This window comes from Dipteris shenzhenensis, chromosome 13 (genome assembly GCF_047967505.1).
Source record: "Dipteris shenzhenensis isolate YYH24624 ecotype China chromosome 13, Dip_SZ_1.0, whole genome shotgun sequence".
Taxonomy (NCBI): Eukaryota; Viridiplantae; Streptophyta; class Polypodiopsida; order Gleicheniales; family Dipteridaceae; genus Dipteris; species Dipteris shenzhenensis.
This window is the reverse complement of record NC_141608.1, coordinates 53,829,741-53,849,394: the sequence shown is the minus strand read 5'-3', so window position 1 is coordinate 53,849,394 and position 19,654 is coordinate 53,829,741. Positions and strand designations below refer to the sequence as shown.

The 19,654-nt window shown below is 43.6% G+C and overlaps 1 protein-coding gene across 1 annotated transcript in view; it reads left to right on the top strand.

Moving 5' to 3' along the window:
• Positions 1–19,654, top strand: part of SEH1H (Transducin/WD40 repeat-like superfamily protein) — a 90,564-nt gene that overhangs the window by 23,542 nt on the left and 47,368 nt on the right. The window contains exon 5 of the mRNA XM_087383649.1: positions 887–1,042. Within this exon, the coding sequence (XP_087239775.1) occupies positions 887–1,042 (156 nt within the window). The remainder of the gene's footprint in view (positions 1–886; positions 1,043–19,654) is intronic.

Here is a 19,654-nt window from a genome sequence, read left to right as displayed (position 1 = left end):
ACACTCTCCCTTCCACATGTATTTACTGACCTAACCAGGCCTATAAGGCACATACCAAGGAATAAGTGGCACCTATGGATAGCCCATAGAATGGCCTACAGGCGTGTACAGTACGAGAGGGTGAAGTGAGGCATTTGAAAGTTGGATATCCAGTGAACGAAAGCAGAACACTGTTGTGAGGGATCAATAGTTGCAGTTTACCCTCCTAAGAGAGAATGTGGAATGCTGGGCTTGTACAAGAGAAGAAATAATAATAATACTGATATTGTTTCTATATGCGACAAGCACCCTGCTTGTGGGCACTATGTTGTGACTCTGGAATCTACTAGCATTGTCTAAGGATTGGTTTCAAAGTCATCGTTTGAATTTTGAACATTTGGAAGTGCACCATATAAAACAATTTCAAAAGTCTGTTTTTGTTGTTAGTTTTGTAGATTTCTTAAAAATCTTCAATGCCATTTTCTGCTGTATTCAAAGGCTTGTGCATTTTGCTTCTATCTGCCATCTTTATCACAGCAAGGTTGCCAATGTCAACTGTCTTTGCTTGAAAGGGCTATGTTCTTTGTATTCCTTCCTTCAAATCCATTGACTTCTCAGCAATAGTGCTGAATAGGAGTCATGAACACGTTTCTAAAAGTTTCTACTTTGAAGGCTATGTTTCCTTAATATCAAATATGGAATTTCTCTATAAGAGATTTGAATTTGGCAGGATTGCCTAGTTCTTCAAAGGTTGCTAATCATGTTCATCTTGAACTGTGGGCATAGTAGTTTAGTTTCCGCCAACAGATTTTGTGAGAGGAGTTTTATCTTTTTAAATGCACAGCTTTCTATTTTGTCATGAGGCTGACCTTTGTATTGATAAAGTTGCAGATTACTATCTTTGCAGGCTGAGTTTCAAAATGTGAAGAGCTTAGCAGACAACATCAATAGCTGTACATTTTCTGCAGCATCTGTCTGCTGGAGGGGTCCCATTTATACAACTCAACAGCCTTCCTTTGTTTTGGGGCTCAAATCAAGCTCAGCTGTATTCAGTGTTGCCAAAGTGAGTGTGTCTTCTGGACATTGAATATCTATTTACTGTTGTTTCTGCTTGCCATTGAGACCCAACCTAAGCCTTGTCTCGATGGGAATAAGTCTACAAAATTTTGCTTGCCTTGCAAAGAGTGTATGCTTGCACAATGAGGGGGTGAGGGGGGAGGGACAACAAGATGAGGAGCAAATGAAGTCTTCTTGACACCTTGGATAGGCCGAATGCTATGAGATCTTGTTTGAGATATTGAGAACCGCTAGAGAGGAGAAAGCCTATGGCATTATTGCTCTTGGCTTAGGAGATGACTATATTCATCACATTTCTGATTTGGAGTCTCCTTTTGAAGCTTGGCAGAAGCTTGATATTATTTTTGGTGCTAGCTCTCACATCTCAAAATTGTCACTTAAGATTGCTTTCTTTGAATTGAAGATGGCTAGTGGCACTCCCTTGGCTGCCCATGTCAATCACATGCGGAGTCTCATGACTCAACTTGCTTCTATCAACTCTCCAATCACTACAGATGATGCAATGGCAGTATTGCTCAAAAGTATGCCTGAAGATTATGATCATGTTGTTACCACTTTGAAAAATCTTCCTAATCTCACTCTTGAAGGTCTTATTAGTGCTCTTCAAGAAGAAGAAAGGCACATGGAACTCCGGAGAGGCAATGACACAGCCTATGCCATAAAAACTCAAAAGGGCAAGTTTTCACCTTGCAGACATTGTGGGAAGACTAATCACCTCTCAAAAGATTGCTTCAAGATCAATCCTTGCAAACATTGTGGCAAAAACAATCACCATGAAACGTATTGTAAACCCAAAAAGGAAGCAACTACAAAGCCAGAAACTGCCTATCTACTTTTAGTTGATGTGCCTCCACAAGATGAGGCCGCCTATGAAGACTATGCTCTTTAAGCACTTCGTCTTTTGAATTTTTGTTTATCATCACTTGGTCAAATTTTGAGGTTCTCTGCCTGGAGTAGTACTCCAAAAAGAATATCCTATGTTATGTCTTTTGTAAATCACCTCTGGTCACCATATGATGTAGACCATGTGATATGTGTTTTGTCTATCCCATTTCTGTGAACCTCACACCCGTGGGAATCCTTGCTAGCATGAGATCCTAGCCATAGATTTATCTTTAACCACCATGAGATGGCATGAGAAACTATGAGACTAGATGTATCCTTGACACTGCAAGAGGGAAACCCTTGAGGGAGGGTATGTTGGGATAAGTATGATCAAGGGCTTGCTCTATGGTGCATGTGTGCATCTAGGGGAGTCACATGTGTGTTTGTGTGTGCACATCAAGTGCTATGATGTGTCTAGTGTGTGACCTAAGTGATGATGTAAGCCAAAACCCCACATGGGAGGTTCCTTTGATTTAGGCCAGTCCCACTGATGTAGGGACTGATTCCCACTGATGTAGGGGCTGATTGCCACTTATGTAGGGAAGGTGCTACCTTCTCCCGCTTTCTATAAGAGAGAGTCCTCTCTCTCACAATCAATAATAGAGAACTACATTTTGGTTTCATTGTGCTCACACACCTCTTTCAAGATGACGGGATTCTACATCCTGCTGGGTCGATGAAGCCCTCCGCTGAAATCCATAGGTAATAATCTCCGTAGAAGTTGAGCTTCACAGGGAGCTTACGAGATGCCAACCAAGTCCTGAATGTGTGTAACTGTAGTAGATCCTCTCGGATGACCTAGATATGTGAGTGGGATAGAGGGGGCCTCATGGTATACTGTAAGGGAGGTAGTCTGTCTATTTGGAGACCCAGACTCTCAAAGGATCTGTAAGTACGTGCATAGCAACTCCTCTAGTCACCCTTTGCTACTAGTGTCACGGAGGAGAATAAAGCCAACCAAGGAAGCCTATGTTGCCATGTGGTGCAAGATCCATACTACCTAATGCGGAAGAGATATGTCATGATGTGGAATGTTGCATCGAGCTGTAGTGGGGATGCCTCGAACTTAGCCAAAACTTCTAATGTGGGACAGACGGCTTATTGCGAATCATGTGTAAAAGCATGAGAACTTGAAGTCTCTAAACTCGAGCCCACTTTTTCTCTGATAGATCTGGCCCCCAACAAGGGCTGCCATACATGCCTGCTGGTCGAACCAAAGAGTCGAAGAGAAGAGTAAAAGAAGAGTAGAAGAGTCTTGGTTTGAGGGTCCTGGACGTGAGAATAAAAGCAATGTTGCTCGAGTTTGGCCTGCATGGCGTACCCCTTGCTTAGTCGAGCTTGTAACATTGGTCGCATAGTAAAGATTAGGTCGGAGAATAGGACCCCTATATATATGTAGCATTCAACTACCTCCACTGGCAACCCATCCAAGCTAAAGTGCTCTTTGTGCATGGCTGCCCGCGATGTGTTGAAGATCATCACTTTGGTTTTACCAAGGTTGACTTTCAAGTCGTGTGTCTCACAGAAGGTATGAAGTGCATCTAGGTGTCGCTGGAGTCCCTGTGCTGAGGAAGATAGGAGGACCACATCATCTATGTATAGAAGAATCTGAGCAAGGATCCGGCTAGAGAGTAGTGAGTCCCTCCTAGGATCCCCACAAAACTCTCAAGCTCATCTATGTAGAGGCAAAAAAAGGTAAGTGATAATGGACGACCTTGTTTGACCCCAATGCTGCTCTTAATCTCCTCTGACCACCATGTACCAATCTGCACGCTACTCGAGATTCTCTCATAGAGTGCCATGACTGCTCAGAGGATCTCCTGATCATATCCCAAGTCTTGTACGCGTCTGATGAGTCGAGCTCTCGGCAGTATGTGAAAAGCCTTGCGGAAGTCCACAAAGCAACAATACACCCTATGTCTCCGTGCCTTGGCCTCCTCGATTATACCCTTGAGTGTAAGTATATGATCGGTCCCCCTTGATCTATTTGGAAGTCTTCCAGTCCCATGGCTTTGAATCCTCGAAGCTCTGCAACCAAGCTAACCTCTGTGTTAAGTACCGATACATAGATCTAGGAATGTCCAAGATCTATGTATCGGTACTTAACACAGAGGTTAGCTTGGTTGCAGAGCTTCGATCCTATAATTTTTTGGGCTCATAGGATCTCCTGCCTTGTGTATGGCTGTGATGGTGTAAAGGGTCCAAAAATGTGGGAAGCCTATGCAAAGTGCTTTTCTAAGATGATCTGGGCTAGGGCATCTATCCCTTATGCAATTAATTCAGTGCGTAGGCCCTCATGTTCTTTTGCTCAGGGTCGATCGGGAATAGGTAAAGGTTGCAGCAATTCAGCCGGTTTCTGTCTGTCATATTTCACCTTCTGGCAGGTAAGGCATGTCCTGACATATTTCACCTTCTGGCAGGTAAGGCATGTCTCGACATCCTTCCTCAACAATGGCCAAAAGAAATAATGCTCCATAGCTTTGATGGTGGCATCAATGCCTCTGCGTCCTGCATAGGGTGGGGCATGACTTTCAGTCAACACTTTTGGTTTCAATTGTTTCGTGACACACAATATGCCATGCATCATCAGAAAACCCTCTTTGAGAGTATAGTGCTCATGTCTCTGTCCAGTGACTAACGGATCATATATCCATGCAAAATCAGCATCATCGGCATATTGATTCCTCATGGCATCAAGCTCATCATGATATGCAGTGGTCACGGCTGAAACTTGTGGCTTAACATACACTGCATCTGGGGTGGGCTTTCGTGAGAGTGCATCTATATCCGTGTAAGCATGCATGGTAAGTGAACCCTGATCACCATAGAAGAGGGCTGAATCCTGAGCGCCTCTAAGATATCTGAAGACTCTCTTCACTGCCTGCCAATGGTGTGAACTGGGCATGTGCATGAATCTGCTGAGCTGAGATACTGCATACTGCAAGTCAAGTCTGGTGTGACATAAATAAATAAGGCATCCAACAGCCTGCTGATAAAGAGTGATATCACATGGTGCGCTTCCATCATGAGCTGAGAATTTGAAGCCAGGGTCCACTGGAGTAGAGATTGGCTTGCAATCCTCAAACTGAAAACGATCAAGGAACTGTCCAATATACTTGGACTGAGACATCATGATACCCCCCTCAACATGAGCAAACTGAATGCCCAAATAATAATGGAGCTGTCCTATGTCTGACATATCAAAAATCTGCTGCAAATCAGCCTTGAAAGCTGCAATTTGCTGAGTATCTGGGCCCGTGATGAGCATATCATCCACATATAAAATTAGCACTAAAAAATCAGATCCACCCCCACAGAAATAAAGAGTGGGTTCTGTGGGACTATTCTGAAAACCAAGGGATAGTAAGTGTGCATGAATTTTGGCATACCATGCCCTGGGTGCCTGCTTCAAACCATAAAGGGCTTTTCTAAGCCGGCATACCTTATTTTCAGAATTAACAACCTCAAAGCCAGGAGGTTGTGTAACATGGACTTCTTCCTGTAGATCCCCATGAAGAAAAGCAGTCTTGATGTCAAGTTGGTGCACTTGCCAATGATGATGGGCTGCAATGGCAATGACACATCGAATGGTAGTAATCCTGGATGTGGGAGCAAATGTCTCCTCAAAGTCAATGCCTTGTTGTTGGGCATACCCTTTTGCAACAAGACGGGCTTTGTATCGATCTATGCTGCCATCAGATTTCCTTTTTAATTTGTAGACCCACCGCGTTCCAATGGCATGCTTGCCAGGTGGGAGATCTACTAATTCCCAAGTGTCATTTTTGGCAATAGATTGTAACTCAGCTTTCATTGCATCCATCCACTCTTTGCTGTCAAAAGCATCTTTATGGCACAAAGGCTCTTCATTGCAAGCTGTAGCAAGGAGTGCAAACTCAAGAAAGTGACCATGCTGTCTATTCCCTGATCTTGTCCGGGCAGCAAAAGGCTGATCTTGTTTGCTGTCCCTCAATGTATCTAGAAGCCATCTGGGAACTTGCCTTTGCTATCTATTAACAGCTCTTTCTTCAATGACTGCATCATGAGTGATCATTTTGTGCCGGAAGAGAAACCTGCAAATCAGCATGAGGTTTAGGCTGATTATTGCTTTGTGGAGGGCATGCAGGAGGTGCATGTTGCCACCACTCTACCATCTTGCATAAGTACCCTGCCTACGCTGTTACCACATGCATATGCTTGGACAGCAAAAGGCTTGCAAAGATCAGAACAGGATCGGAGCTGAGCTTCTCTTTCAAATTCTCAAAAGCTGCAATTTCTTTGGGACTCCATCTGAAAGTGACCCCTTTCTTCTGTAAGGCATGGAGTGGTGATGCAATCTCTGCAAAATACTGAATAAACCTTCTATAGTACGAGCGCAAGCCTAGAAAGCTACGTACTTCATGTATGTTCTTCAGGTGTGGCCAATTCCTGATGGCCTCTACCTTGGCAGGGTCCATCCTAATTCTATCCTTGGAAACAATGTGCCCGAGAAAATGGATGGAAACAATGTGCCCGAGGAAATGGATCTCATGCATGAAAAATTCACTTTTCTTGGCATTGACAAGCAACTTATGCTTCCAAAGCTCCTCAAAAATAAGTGCCAGGTGCTTCTTATGTTCAGTCTCGTCCTGAGAGAACACGATCCTATCATCAAAGAAGGTGCCAACAAAGGCTTGGTGTTCTCTAAAAGTCTTGTCCATCATTCTGTTGAAGGTGGCAGGTGCATTCGTTAACCCAAATGGCATGACAAGAAACTCATACAAACCAAATGTGGTACGAAATGCTGTTTTGTGCACATCCTCAGGTTGAATTCTGATCTGGTGATAACCACTCTTCAGATCAATGTGGCTGTAACATTCCATACCTCTGTAACCTATCCAAAATATCATCTATCCTGGGTATAGGGAATCTGTTCTTAATTGTAATTTTATTGAGGGCTCGATAGTCAATGCACATGTGCCAGGATCCATCCTTCTTTTGGACTAAAAGCACGGGTGAGCAGTAGGGTGAAGAGCTTGGCTGAATCAGCCCCTTCTCCAACAGGTCCTTGACCTGGCTCATAATTTCTTCTTGCTGGACTGCACTAACCCTGTAAGGAGGTTTGTTAGGTGGGCTGCTACCAGGAATTATGTCTATTGTATGGTCTTCTGGTCTTTCAGGGGGCAACTCCTGTGGAAGTGAGTTAGAAAAACACTCCTTAAACTGAAATATAAAATCTGTCCACTGCTTTTCCAGCTTAGAAAAATGAGACTCTGCTTCTACTGATTTCTTTTTCAGATGCAAACACTAAGTATGCTGAAAGGTGCTTTTTCATTACATTGCCAATGGCGAAGGCAAATACAACAGGGATGGATTCTCCCTTCAGCTTAGCATCAAGAACGTGGGTTTTGCCCGGTGAGTGATTGTGATTGTTTTATTCTTGATATCCAAAACAGCCCCAACACGGAAGTGCCAAGGTATTCCTAGTAACACATCACAACCATTCAATGGCATAATATAGAACTCTTCCGTGTCCACGTAGCTCTAAATATGCATCCTCAGCTTGCCTATCTCTGGAGTAACTGATTGGCTGAGCTCCAGGCAAGCCATATCTGCATCACACAAAGGACCCATCTCTTCTGCCCATATTCCCAACTTTCCAGCCAACTCTGGAGAAATAAAGTTGGCCTTGGCTCCCGGATAAAAAAACATCAAAGTTGTTTGGTCTCTTATCTTGTCCCATGCCCGACATAGCTCTGTAGCATCTTTATTCTGATTAGCCCCCATCAGGTCCGGCAAAAGACCAGCAGTGGACTTGGGCTTCTTGTTCTTCTGATCAGTCCTCTTCTTCTCCTTGTGCTCACCTTGCTCAGTCGGAGGGAAATTTCGCTTCTTATGTGGGCACTCAAAAGCCCTGTGGCCCTCCTCCTTGCAAATATAACACTTATTGGCATTTGTTTTTCCTCATTTGACATACGGGTGTGAGACGGTACTCTTCGTTTCTGTCGTGCAACAAACTTTGCCTTCATGGGCTGCGAGAACTTTTTGAACTTCTTAGAAGATTCCGTCTTGCTGCCCTTTGACTTTGATGTCTCCTGTTGGCTACCTCTGAAACCAAAAGCTTTCCCTTGCATGAGTGCATAAGCGGTAGTGGCGTTCTCAATCAAGTGGGACATATTGGAGACCCTTGTCTTTGTGCAGTAGTCTTGAATCTCCTTTGGCAACCCGTAGGAATCCCAATTGCCATATTCTGATTCCTGAGATAGCAAGCTCTTGAAATTGACTTGACCATATCTCTTGTGCCATTTTGCAGATAGTGGCATCTATTGCGGTTGAGCTGACATGGCATGTAAATCTGGTACTGTAGCTAGCATTCTGTACAAGCGTCCTTTCTTCATACATTTTCCTACTGGCTGAAATCTTCTAGATTTGTCTCCGATAGTGCATTCATCTCCGTGGAAGATGTCTTGGTAGTTGTGTTCCGTCATTCAGCCTACTGACAAGAGGTTCTTGCTGAGCTTCGGAACATAGAGTACATCTTTCACCAATCCTTTCGTACTAGTGAAATTGTTCATAGGGATAATGCCTGTCCCTTGAATTGGATTTCGATGTATTATCTGCCTATAGATGGCATTCTTCTGACTTTCTAATGGTTTCATCTCTGTGAACCATTCCTGATGATTTGTCATATGAGAGGATGCACCGCTCTCGATTCATGTGTTTCTTGGTTTAGCAAGATGCATAGTACAGTTGCCACTTGTTGGGTGTTGGAAGCAATGGAAGCTAAAAAATGGAAGCACAAAGGAGAAAAACGAGATGCTGTAATAGATTGCCACAAAATTGAAGTGTGGAGGCTCAAGGGAGAGCCAACATAAGAAAACCCTAGGGCTAACTGTCCTAATTGGACTAAGTGTCCTAATTGACCTTATATGGTACATAAACTAACTGTACCAATAGTCCTGACTGACTATAACTAGGCCTACAAGGCTCATACCAAGGTATAAGTGGCGTGTCATGGTTGCACATGTTTGTCCCGTAGGGATATACTAATCTATGACTGCACAGAGTACAACAGATCAAGTTACAAAAGGTACTAAGTTTAAAGCTTGCCGAAAAGCCTCAAACTTAGGTCGAGGTAGAGTCTTCGTAAAAAGATATGCCAAGTTGTCTTTAGTGGGAACATAAGACAACTCAATATCTCTTGGTGATAATCGCTCTCTAACATATGGATAGTGAACCTCAATGTGCTTTGTGCGAGCATGGAAAACTGGATTCCGTGCAACAGCCAAAGCACTCTGACTATCACTGAAGATGACAGTAGGAGCAGTGTGACATGCACAAAGATCTACAAGTAGCTTCTAAAGCCAAATACACTCCATTGTAGCTGTAAAAGCTGTGATGTTCTTAGCTTCACAGCTAGAAGTAGCAACTGTACTCTGCTTCTTGTTGAACCAAGAAACACATGAAGTACCAAGCATAAAACAGTTGCCACTATGTGACACACGAGTGTCAGAACAACACTATCAGTGAATCCATGCATGATAAGTGAAGTATCAGCCCCATAAAGAAGGCCTAAATGCTGAGTGCCTTTAAGATATCTGAAAACACGCTTCATGGCATGCCAATGGTGCATAGATGGGTTGTGAATATATCTGCTCAACTGTAAGACAACATATTGTAGATCAGGTCTCGTATGGCATAGGTAAATGAAACAACCAACTGCTTGCTGATAGAGAGTGACATCACATGTACCGCTGCCATCCTTAGAAGAGAAGTGAAAACCAGTCTCGAATGGTGTGGATACTGGCTTGCAATCCTCAAACTGAAAACGTTGCAAAAACTGTCTAATGTACATGGATTGTGACATCAAAATGCCCCCCTCATTGCTAGCAAATTGAATGCCCAGATAGTATGCAGAAGACCAAGATCAGACATAGCAAATGTTTGCTGCAAATTAATTTTAAAATCTGCAATTTGCTGAGCATGTGTCCTAGTTACAAGCATGCCATTCACATAAAGGACTAAAATCAACAAATCTGTCCCACGCTTGAAGGAAACATAGACCTCTTCCTCCAAATGCCCATGAAGGAAAGCTGTCTTAATATCAAGCTGATGTATCTGCCAATGAAAGTGGGCAGCAAAGGCAATAACAATGGTAGTGATCCTGGAAGTGGGAGCAAAAGTCTCCTCAAAGTCAATGCCATGCTGTTGAGCATAGCCCTTGGCAATAAGACGGGCTTTGTAACGGTCCACTAAACCATCAGCTTTCCGTTTGATCTTGTAGACCCACTTAGTTCCAATGGCATTCTTGCCATGAGGCAAATCACACAACTCCCAAGTGTCATTCTGATGGATAGAATCCAATTCAACTTGCATGGCCTTCATCCAACAATCATTCTGAAAGGCATCTTGATGACATAATGGCTCTTCATTGCATGCTGTAGCAACCAAAGCATAAGCAACAAAACTTGCATGCTCTTTCCGGACAGCTGCTCTCGTACGGGCTGACAGAGGAGTGTCTTGTTTGCTGTCTTTTAATGTGTCAAGGAGCCAACGGGGTACCTTTTTAGGCTCCTGAATTTCTGCTCTTTCTTGGTCAAGAGCCCTGTGCAAATGATCTTTATCAATGATAGGCATATCAGGCTGAATTTTTGCATGCGCATGTGGCTGCAAATGACCAACAGATGGAGGAGGGACAACCTCAGATGGAACATCATCCCGAGCATCGGATGGAAATAAAGGCATCAAGCTGTCAAATATGTCTGGGGCATCAACAACGGGCTGTTTTTGACAGTCTAGCAAAGGCATAGTGGAAGATTCATCAAACACAACATTCCGATTGACAAAACACTTGCCCGTGCGGGGCTGATATAGCTTATAGCTGTTGCTCGTTGAACTATATCCAAGAAAAATGCATTTAACAGCTTTTTCATCCAACTTAGGGCATCTTTGTGAAGGCACATGAGCATAAGCTAAGCATCCAAAAGTCCTCATGTGGGAAATGTGAGGCTTACGACCCGTCCAAGCCTCATAAGGTATGATACTCTGCAATGCCTTTGTAGGACATCTATTCAAGATGTAATTTGCACACATGACCGCATCCAACCACAACTTATTAGGCAAATGTTTGCCTTTCAACATGCATCTGGCTATTTCCATCACTGATCTATTCTTCCGCTCAGGCACGGGATTCTGTTGAGGAGTATAAGGCATCGTGCATCGATGATTGATGCCATGGGAAGCCAAAAAAACAGCAAACTCCTTCGAGATGCATTCACTCTCATTAATGTGAGCAATGTGCAGCCCACTCTCATTCTCAGCCAAGGCAATAAAGTGCTTGAAGCATGAAGAAACATTAGACTTGGATTTCAATGCAAAAATCCAAGTGTACCTGGTGAAATCATCAATAAAAGTAACAAAATAATAGAACCCCCCAAGAGCTGCAACCCGCATGGGTCCACAAACATCACTATGAACCAAATAAAGCTTGCGTGAAGCACCAACTCTCCCATCCTTGGGAAATGCAGCATGGTGCATCTTTCCAAGCAAGCATGGTTCACAAACATGTTTGGTAGGCATATGCATTTTGGGAAGATCCACAACCATATCTTCCTTATATAACTTCACCAGGGCTCCAAAATTGAGGTGTCCAAACCTCTCATGCCACAAATGAGTATCTGCGATTGTAGAATTAATAACAAAGGCATGTGCATTGGCAAGTGCAGCATCATCATCTGAACATATGTCATAAGTATCAAGTGTGTAAAGACCGCTAGACAATGTGCCAGTCAAAACCAGGATAAAGGCATGTGTAACATCATAACACTGCACACCTCACACCATAAAAAATAACCTTAAAGCCACATGTAGCAATGGCTGAAATAGAAATGAGGTTCTTACGAATGCGTGGAACATAAAGCACATGCTCTAGAGTGACAATACCACTAGAGACAGAAGTAAGAGCAACTTGCCCAATACCTTTCACGATATATGATGCATTATTGGCACATGTGACACTGCCCCCCTTAGATGTAAGCTCCACTGAGCTGAATAACTTCCTACAGGAAGTGATGTGCTTGCTAGCACCACTATCAAAGAACCTGGCATCACGAACATTCGAAACTGCCATACAAGCATCATGAACATTACGATTATACTGACTTGTAACCAAGAAAGCCCAATGGTGATCTTGTGCAAAATTGGCGGACTCATGTCGATCTTCTGCACTAGAAGAACCAGATACTGCAAGACTAGACTCTTTCTTTTTCTTTTCAGATGCTATGCGCTTCTTGCATTCAGAAATATCATGTCTAGGTTTCCTGCAATAGTTACATCTCTACTTCTTTTTGTTATCCCCTGAAGAAGAGGCACCATATGAATGATCAGCATGGGAATGAGAGGGCTTTCCAGCTGAAACCTTGCCTTTACCTTTTGTTTGTGATGGGCAGCAAATGCTTGATCACTAGCCACAGTAGCATTGCGATTCACACGACTTAGCTCCTCCTGAAGAAGAAGAGCAACAAGCTGGTCAAATGAGAAATGATTGGCATCACCCGTGCAACCAACCTCAATGTAGTAGGGAAGCCTTGATATGAATGAGGCAACCCATCAAGGGTACTAGAAACCAGTTGAGAATCAGGCATAATCTCATCAATGTTGGCCAACTGCTCTTTCAAATCCTTCACATTAGTGAGATAGGCATCCATGTTACCACCCTCATCAAGCTTTAAATCTTTCAACTGCCTGCGGAGATAGGCAACCCTCGCCTCATTCTGCACTCGATACAAAGATGCAAGCTCATCCCATGCTTGCTTAGCTGTCTTGCAAGACCGAATATGAGGGATAATAACCCATTTCACGGAAAGAGCAATCAAGGCATGTGCTTTGGCATCACGACCATCCCACTGAATTTGCTCTTGTGAAGGAGGCAAAGCACTTGGAGCAAGAGGTGCAGGAGTCCTGGCTGTAGCAGTAGAATCAGCAGCCACAGCCCCGTTCTCTCTCCTGCTGCAGTCTTTCTCTCTCTACTGCAAAATTTCTCTCTCTACTATTCCAGCCCCTTCCCTTGCAGAAATTTGCCTTTCTCTGCACCTCTGGAACAGCAGCAACTCCTCTCTTACATTCCTTCCCTTGGGATCAGCATTGGCACTCTCTCTCTACAGCTATCACTCCATAAAGGCTTTCTCTCTCCAGCCTACAGGCTTTTTTTTAAGCTGTTCTCATTCCAGCCCCATTTCCACACTCTCCTCACCCAAGGTAGCTTCAGAGGCATCAAGGACTTCATCTACAAAAGGGTCAAGTCATGAAGGGAGCATGTATTGTCAAGTTTATCTCATTTGCAGCACTATTTCATGTTGTTTCTACTATCTTTCTAGAAACTAGTGCTTGCCTCTAATGTTGGATGTAAGTGGTGATTGTTGCAGGCTTCTTCCTTGTGGATTGGGGCAAGCCAAGAGTTGAAACCTGAGCTTGGAGTCCTCCTTTTTGTTGTCTACCTTGTACATATGCTCTTGAGTCTTGTATCTAGGTCCTAGGCTTTCACTGAGTTCATCGGTTTGGAAGGTGCATTGCACCTTGGTCTTGTATCTCCATTTTCAAGAATAAAGTGAGCCTGGATAAGGGGGGGGGGCGTCTTGGCCCCTCAATCATATTGCAATTTCCAATGATGTCACTTTGTGTTTAAGCTGTATAAGTCTTAATTCCAGCTTAATTGCAAACTCTTAAGTTCAAGTATATGTGTTTGGCAACTCGCAATCATTTCATTCAAACGCCTTTGCAAAATCCGTTGTCTAAATTGATAGAAAGCACCGAGTAGTTTACAATATGCCATAGATTCTGGGAAACCAAAACATGTCCCATCATGTATGACCACATGGGGTAGTTGGTGTTAGCCCAAACAAATTGTCTTTGCCACTAGACATGGTGCTGAAATACAAGGCAAATGCACCAATTGGCGAAGCAAATGAGAGAGAGGCAACCTCTCATAATCAAGTGCCAAAAATCTGCCCAAGCTTCAAAGCTTATGCCTGCAAAGGACTCTGCGGTCCCAAGGTGTACCTGTTGCAAGAAAAATCCCCAAAGGCAACAACCCGAGGCCTTCCAAGGCAACACGAGGCCTTTCCAAAATGCAAATGAAGCAGAAATTGGAAAAAGCCAATGCAACAATGGCTTACCCAATGATGTACAGCAATGACAGGCTTTTAAAAGCGAGCAAATGAGGGCTGGAAATGAGAATGACAGCAAAAGAAGTGCTCCCACGAGGAGGAGAGCACGTAGAAATGGAGAGAAAGAGATCCAATGGAGAGAAACTCGCAGCCTGAGGCAAAGGGATGCCAATGAGGAGGGAAGGGCTCAAAGAGAAGTCTCCGGATCAATTCAGCACGCTCCAAATGGCTCCAAATGTCAGCACACAGCTCGAGGCAGCAAGAGAACACTTGCATGCTTCACGAAACAGCTTCAAAGTGCTGGAAAAGCTTCGATTTGGCTGGCATGCACCCCTAGACAGTTCCGTACAGCAGGAAACAGCACCAAAATGCAGGCACAAACTTCGAGGCTGGTTGAAATAGTCTTTTGGTGCATTAAATGCAGGCACAGCAGGTCCATACAGCCTGTACGGACTGTACGGATGGCCGTACAGTCACACGTGTGAAGTAAATGAGCTGTACAAACTGGACGGATTTCGTACAGCAGGTAGCCGCCACACGTGCGAGGTACAAACTGAGAAAAAAACAGCTCCAAACGCCTCAAAAAGCAGCTCCCTTCGTGGTGGTTGCTCCAAAATTGCGGTCTTCTCGCGTCAAGATCAGGGTTTTCGTGACTGAAGTGCTTGGAGAGGCTTCAAACACTCTCGGGTGTGTAGAAACCAGCAAAATCAGCAGGAATGAGGGCTTAGCAGGTTGCCATATAGCTTGGGGAAGCTGTCAGTGGTTGAGGGAATGGATTTTCGACTTGCTCTGGTACCACTGTTGGGTGTTGGAAGCAATGGAAGCTCAAAAATGGAAGCACAAAGGAGAAAAACGAGATGCTGTAATAGATTGCTGCAAAACTGAAGTGTGGAGGCTCAAGGGAGAGCCAACATAACAAAACCCTAAGGCTAACTGCCCTAACTGGACTGAGTGTCCTAATTGAGCTAGATGGTACATAAACTAACTGTACCAATAGTTCTAACTGACTATAACTAGGCCTACAAGGCTCATACCAAGGTATAAGTGGCATCTATCGATAGCCCATGAGATAGCCTACACTAATTCTAGGTATGAAGCTCAGTACAGAGCAGCCTTTACAGCTATAATGGAGTGTGTTTGGCTTTGGAAGCTACTTGCATATCTTTATGCATGTCAGACTGCTCCTACCATCATCTTCACTGATAGTTAGAGTGCTTTGGCTGTTGCACGGAATTCTGTTTCCATGCTCACACAAAGCATATTGAGGTTCACTATCACTATATCAGAGAGCGATTATCAATAGGTGATATTCAGTTGTCTTATGTTCCAACTGAAGACAACTTGGTAGATCTATTTACGAAGGCTCTACCTCGACCTAAGTTTGAGAATTTTCGGTAAGCTTTAAACTTAGTATCTTTTGTAACTTGATCCGTTGTACTCTGTACAATCATAGGTTGCTTTATCCCTACAGGATGAACATTTGCAACCATGACATTAGATATTCAGGTATCGTGAGCCATGTCTAGGATACTTCAGCCCATACCATGGAGGGGGTTTGTAGGCCATTCTATGGGCTATCCATAGGTGCCACTTATTCCTTGGTATGTGCCTCGTAGACTAAGTTATAGTGAGTTAGGACAATTGGTACAGTTAGTACATGTACCACCTAGGTCAATTACGACACTTAGTCTAGTTAGGGCATTTAGCCCTAGGGTTTTGTCATATTGGCTCCTCCTTGAGCCTCCACTTGTTGTTGCAGCATTTTCAATACATCAGCTCGTTTTTGGTCTTCTATCACTCATTTCTGAGTTTCCATTGCCTACCATAGCCAACACTGCATGCCATTGCGGGTTTCAAACTTTATTGCTGCCCCTCCCTCCTTGTAATCTTTCAACTTGCCATTAGGGGTGAGATTATCATAAACAGGGGGCTGTAAAAAGTGCGGAGTCATCATTGCTCCTGCATTTTGAGCCATTCCACCCGTACTCATGGTGTGGTTAAGCATTCCGGGTCCCACTCCGTGCGTCTGTGGCATATTCCAAGTATTGTTCATCGTCCCAGGCAATCATGTTTGCATCTCAGGTTGCATCCCAATGTTCGAGTACATCATATTGGCATTTGCAGGGGGCATTCTACCTATCATAGGTTGCTGGAAATTCTGAATTACAGGCTGCAGGCTGCCCATAAAGCTGCCTAGCAGTCTGGGCCCTTGTGTGGGCAGTCCCACCATTGCCTGAAAAACTGATCCCCCTCCGAAGTATCTTGGATGCATCATGGTTTGAGGGAGGATTTGCTGCCCTTGGTTGACCGAAGGAAAGCTATTGGCATTACCCGCTACATGGGTGACAGTGGGCATCTCTGATGGCTGTCCTTTGAAAGATGCATGCATGTGAGTCTTCTTATGCTTCATCTATTTCTTCTGAGCTGTCTTTTTGCTTCCAAGGGAAGCAACAACAGTAGGAGAAGCTTGCATAATCTCCGTGAAAGCTTGTTGCAAGTGTGATAGGGCTCCCGCTACACTTTGCATTCACAGCTGAAAAAGGGCATTGGGATCAAGCTCCTCTGCCTCATCTACCTCATCCTGTGAGTCCTCAGTGGCATGTTTAGGAGAAATAGGCTGTGCCCCAATGTCTTGCTCCTCCTCAAAACACTTTGGTACTTTGCCTTCCTCTTGCCCCTCCTGCTCGGAGATGGTCAATGACCTCTCACGGTGTGACATGCTTGCTGAAATTAATGGTTATAGCAAAAATTGCAATCAAGGTGTTCTGCACCCACGCTACCAGGGCACACCTCTATAGGAAGATGGTGACTATCTTGGCAATGGAACCATTGTAAGTGACCTTCAACAAACTAAAGGGCAGTAATCTTCGTCTACTCAATCATAAACCTCATAAGACCCACAATGCAAGCTTTAGTCACTTCATTCACTTAACAACACTTAGAAATAAACTTCAACAACAACAAAGGTGAGGCTAGAATGCCCCTGCTCAGTGAAAACAACACATAACACGCCCACTGGCCCCAAATGCCTTTGCGCCCCTTTCGGTATTTTTTCAATGCTTCTGAATGGAAATGCTTTACACCAGGGGTTCATCCCTACACTGTTCTTCTTTGCAAATCCTCTATTTTTCTTTTGGGCATCTAATCCAAGTGCAATAGCTGGAAGAGCATGCCCTACCTGCATGCATGACACTTGGCCCTTCATTAAAGCTGTAACCCACTTGACCAAGGACAACGTTGGTTGTCCTTGGTCACAACTTTTAGACCCCTCTCTAGAGCCTTTTCCTTGCCCTTAGGACCTAGTGGTGCACCTAGATTTTCCCCCTAGGGACTTCTAGGAAGTGTGCACTTCCTCTAGCCAATCCGTCACGGTCAAACCATTATTAGACTTAACCACGGTTAGCCTCGGGTTAAATGTGGGTTGAGTTACAAAGATACTTTACATCACTTTTCACGTCCCCGTGACATCTCCTTCCAGGCTTTTGTACTTTTACTCGAATCGCCATCGACTAAGTCTACAAATCCCCTCTATGGTATGGGTGAAGTACGTTGGAAACATCTTAAAGATATATGGAACTAATGCCATGGTTGCACATGTTCCATCATAGTTACGGCATAAGCTTTACAACAAGGCACTAAAATGCATCTTCATTGGTCACAGTTCAAAAAGCAAAGGCTATTAGTTGTGAAGAACCGGCCTTCTTAAGAATGCAAATGTGTGCAATGCATGCATAATTTGAATGCCGATTGGCCCTCCAATGGGGACCGGTGCCCTTGTGAGAGTACTTGTTTCTATTTTCACCTACATGCAAGGTATGTGTGAGATGGCGGATGAATGCAAATGTGAATGAAGAATGCTACGTGAGATTCACAATGAAAGGGTGATACCCTTTCATTAATGTCCCTTGAGATCACTCAAGTTCCATCTTTCCATTTACACCTACCCTTAGCCTATGACCCATGCATCTACCATTCAATGCACCTTAATGCACCCTTCTCTTCCTATTGCCCCTAGGACCTAGACACGTGTGTGCATATCTTTATTAATAAAATAAGTATCACATGTCCAAATTCGATGCCCTCTGAAGTAGTGGCTCCAACTCGACTAGTCCTATCTACTGAGATGATCCACCGCCATAACAAATCGGTCGGTGTCCATCATAAATACAAATACATGTTACACCATTGACGTATAATATATAATAATGTTTTAATGTCTACTAATCATAGATTAGTGATTTCTCTTGTCATGACACTCCCTCCTGCTTGAATGGGTAGAAGTCCTCTTCTGGATCCTCTCTTGTCTCTTTCTCTTGCGTACGCTTCTCTTTTACTTTTGCATTTGCATCTCCTCTTCATAATTTGCAAATATTCTTCTCTTGGCAGTACACGATCTCTTCTGAATCAGAACTTAAATCCCATTTTCAAGTTCTGATTCCTCTTGATGCTGAATATTCAAAATGCAGAAGTACCTCTGCAGTATCTCTTCATGCTGAGAATCTTCTTCTGAATACTTAGTTGCTGAAATCTCTTTATAGTAACCTGCTCAATAAGCTGAAACACATTCTTAACAAACTGGTCAGTATTAAAACGATTCTCTCACCCAAATGTTTCATTGAACTAGGTAGACCTTGGCTATGGATGATTTTGCGATGGAGAGCTACTTAGTCTATAGAAACTATAGACCTTGAATCTCTTTTTCCAACTCTTCTATTTCAGTCCTATTTATCCTATCTGATGCTCTACATGGAGGAGAAAAATATTTATTCTCTGTCCATACTCTACAATGAATATGCCTACTCTCTATTTAGTTCACACATCCATACACCAGTGTGTCAGTCATGGAAGGAAATGGTATCCATCCAGGACGTGATTGGCTGTTAACATTTTGTACAATAGCTTTCTTCTTTCCTTTGTTGAAGAGTTTACGAGGATTCAATTTCCTCTCAGCAATCTCAGCCAATTTAGTGAGGTCTTTCAAGGTGGTTGGGTTAAACATTTCAACCTCGTACCTCACTTTGGGGGTTAGGGCTGCTAAATACTTCTTTCTTTTATCATCCTCACTCTTCTCAGGTAACTCTAAAGAGAGTTTCCAAAACCTAGCTGTAAATTCAGCGTTACTCTCGTTTTCGAATTGCCTGAACCTTTCCCAGTGGAAGGTCAATTCTCCTTCATGCCTCGGAGGCATGAAAGTGGCCTTAAGCTGCTCTACAAATTTGGACCATTGAAGAATAGGCTCTTTTCCTGTTTGTAATAAGGACCACCACATCAAAGCATCCTTCTATAGATGCAGTGTGGCAAGAGTAAGCTTCTCGTGGTCGGTCTTATCTTGATGGGCAAAATATAGCTCAAAATGGCGAATCCAATTGAGGATTTTATCCGCCTCTCTTGCTCCATCATACTTTGGGAATTCTATTCTCTCTCGGGGTTGGAATTTAGCTCTCTTTGAGGGGGTACTTAAATCGTTATCCCCAAAATTCAGCACTCTCTTAGTTCCTAATTTTGTCATAACGGACTATTTAATCATATGGCTAAGCTGAGAAACCAACTTATCAATGGGAGAATCCTCTCTC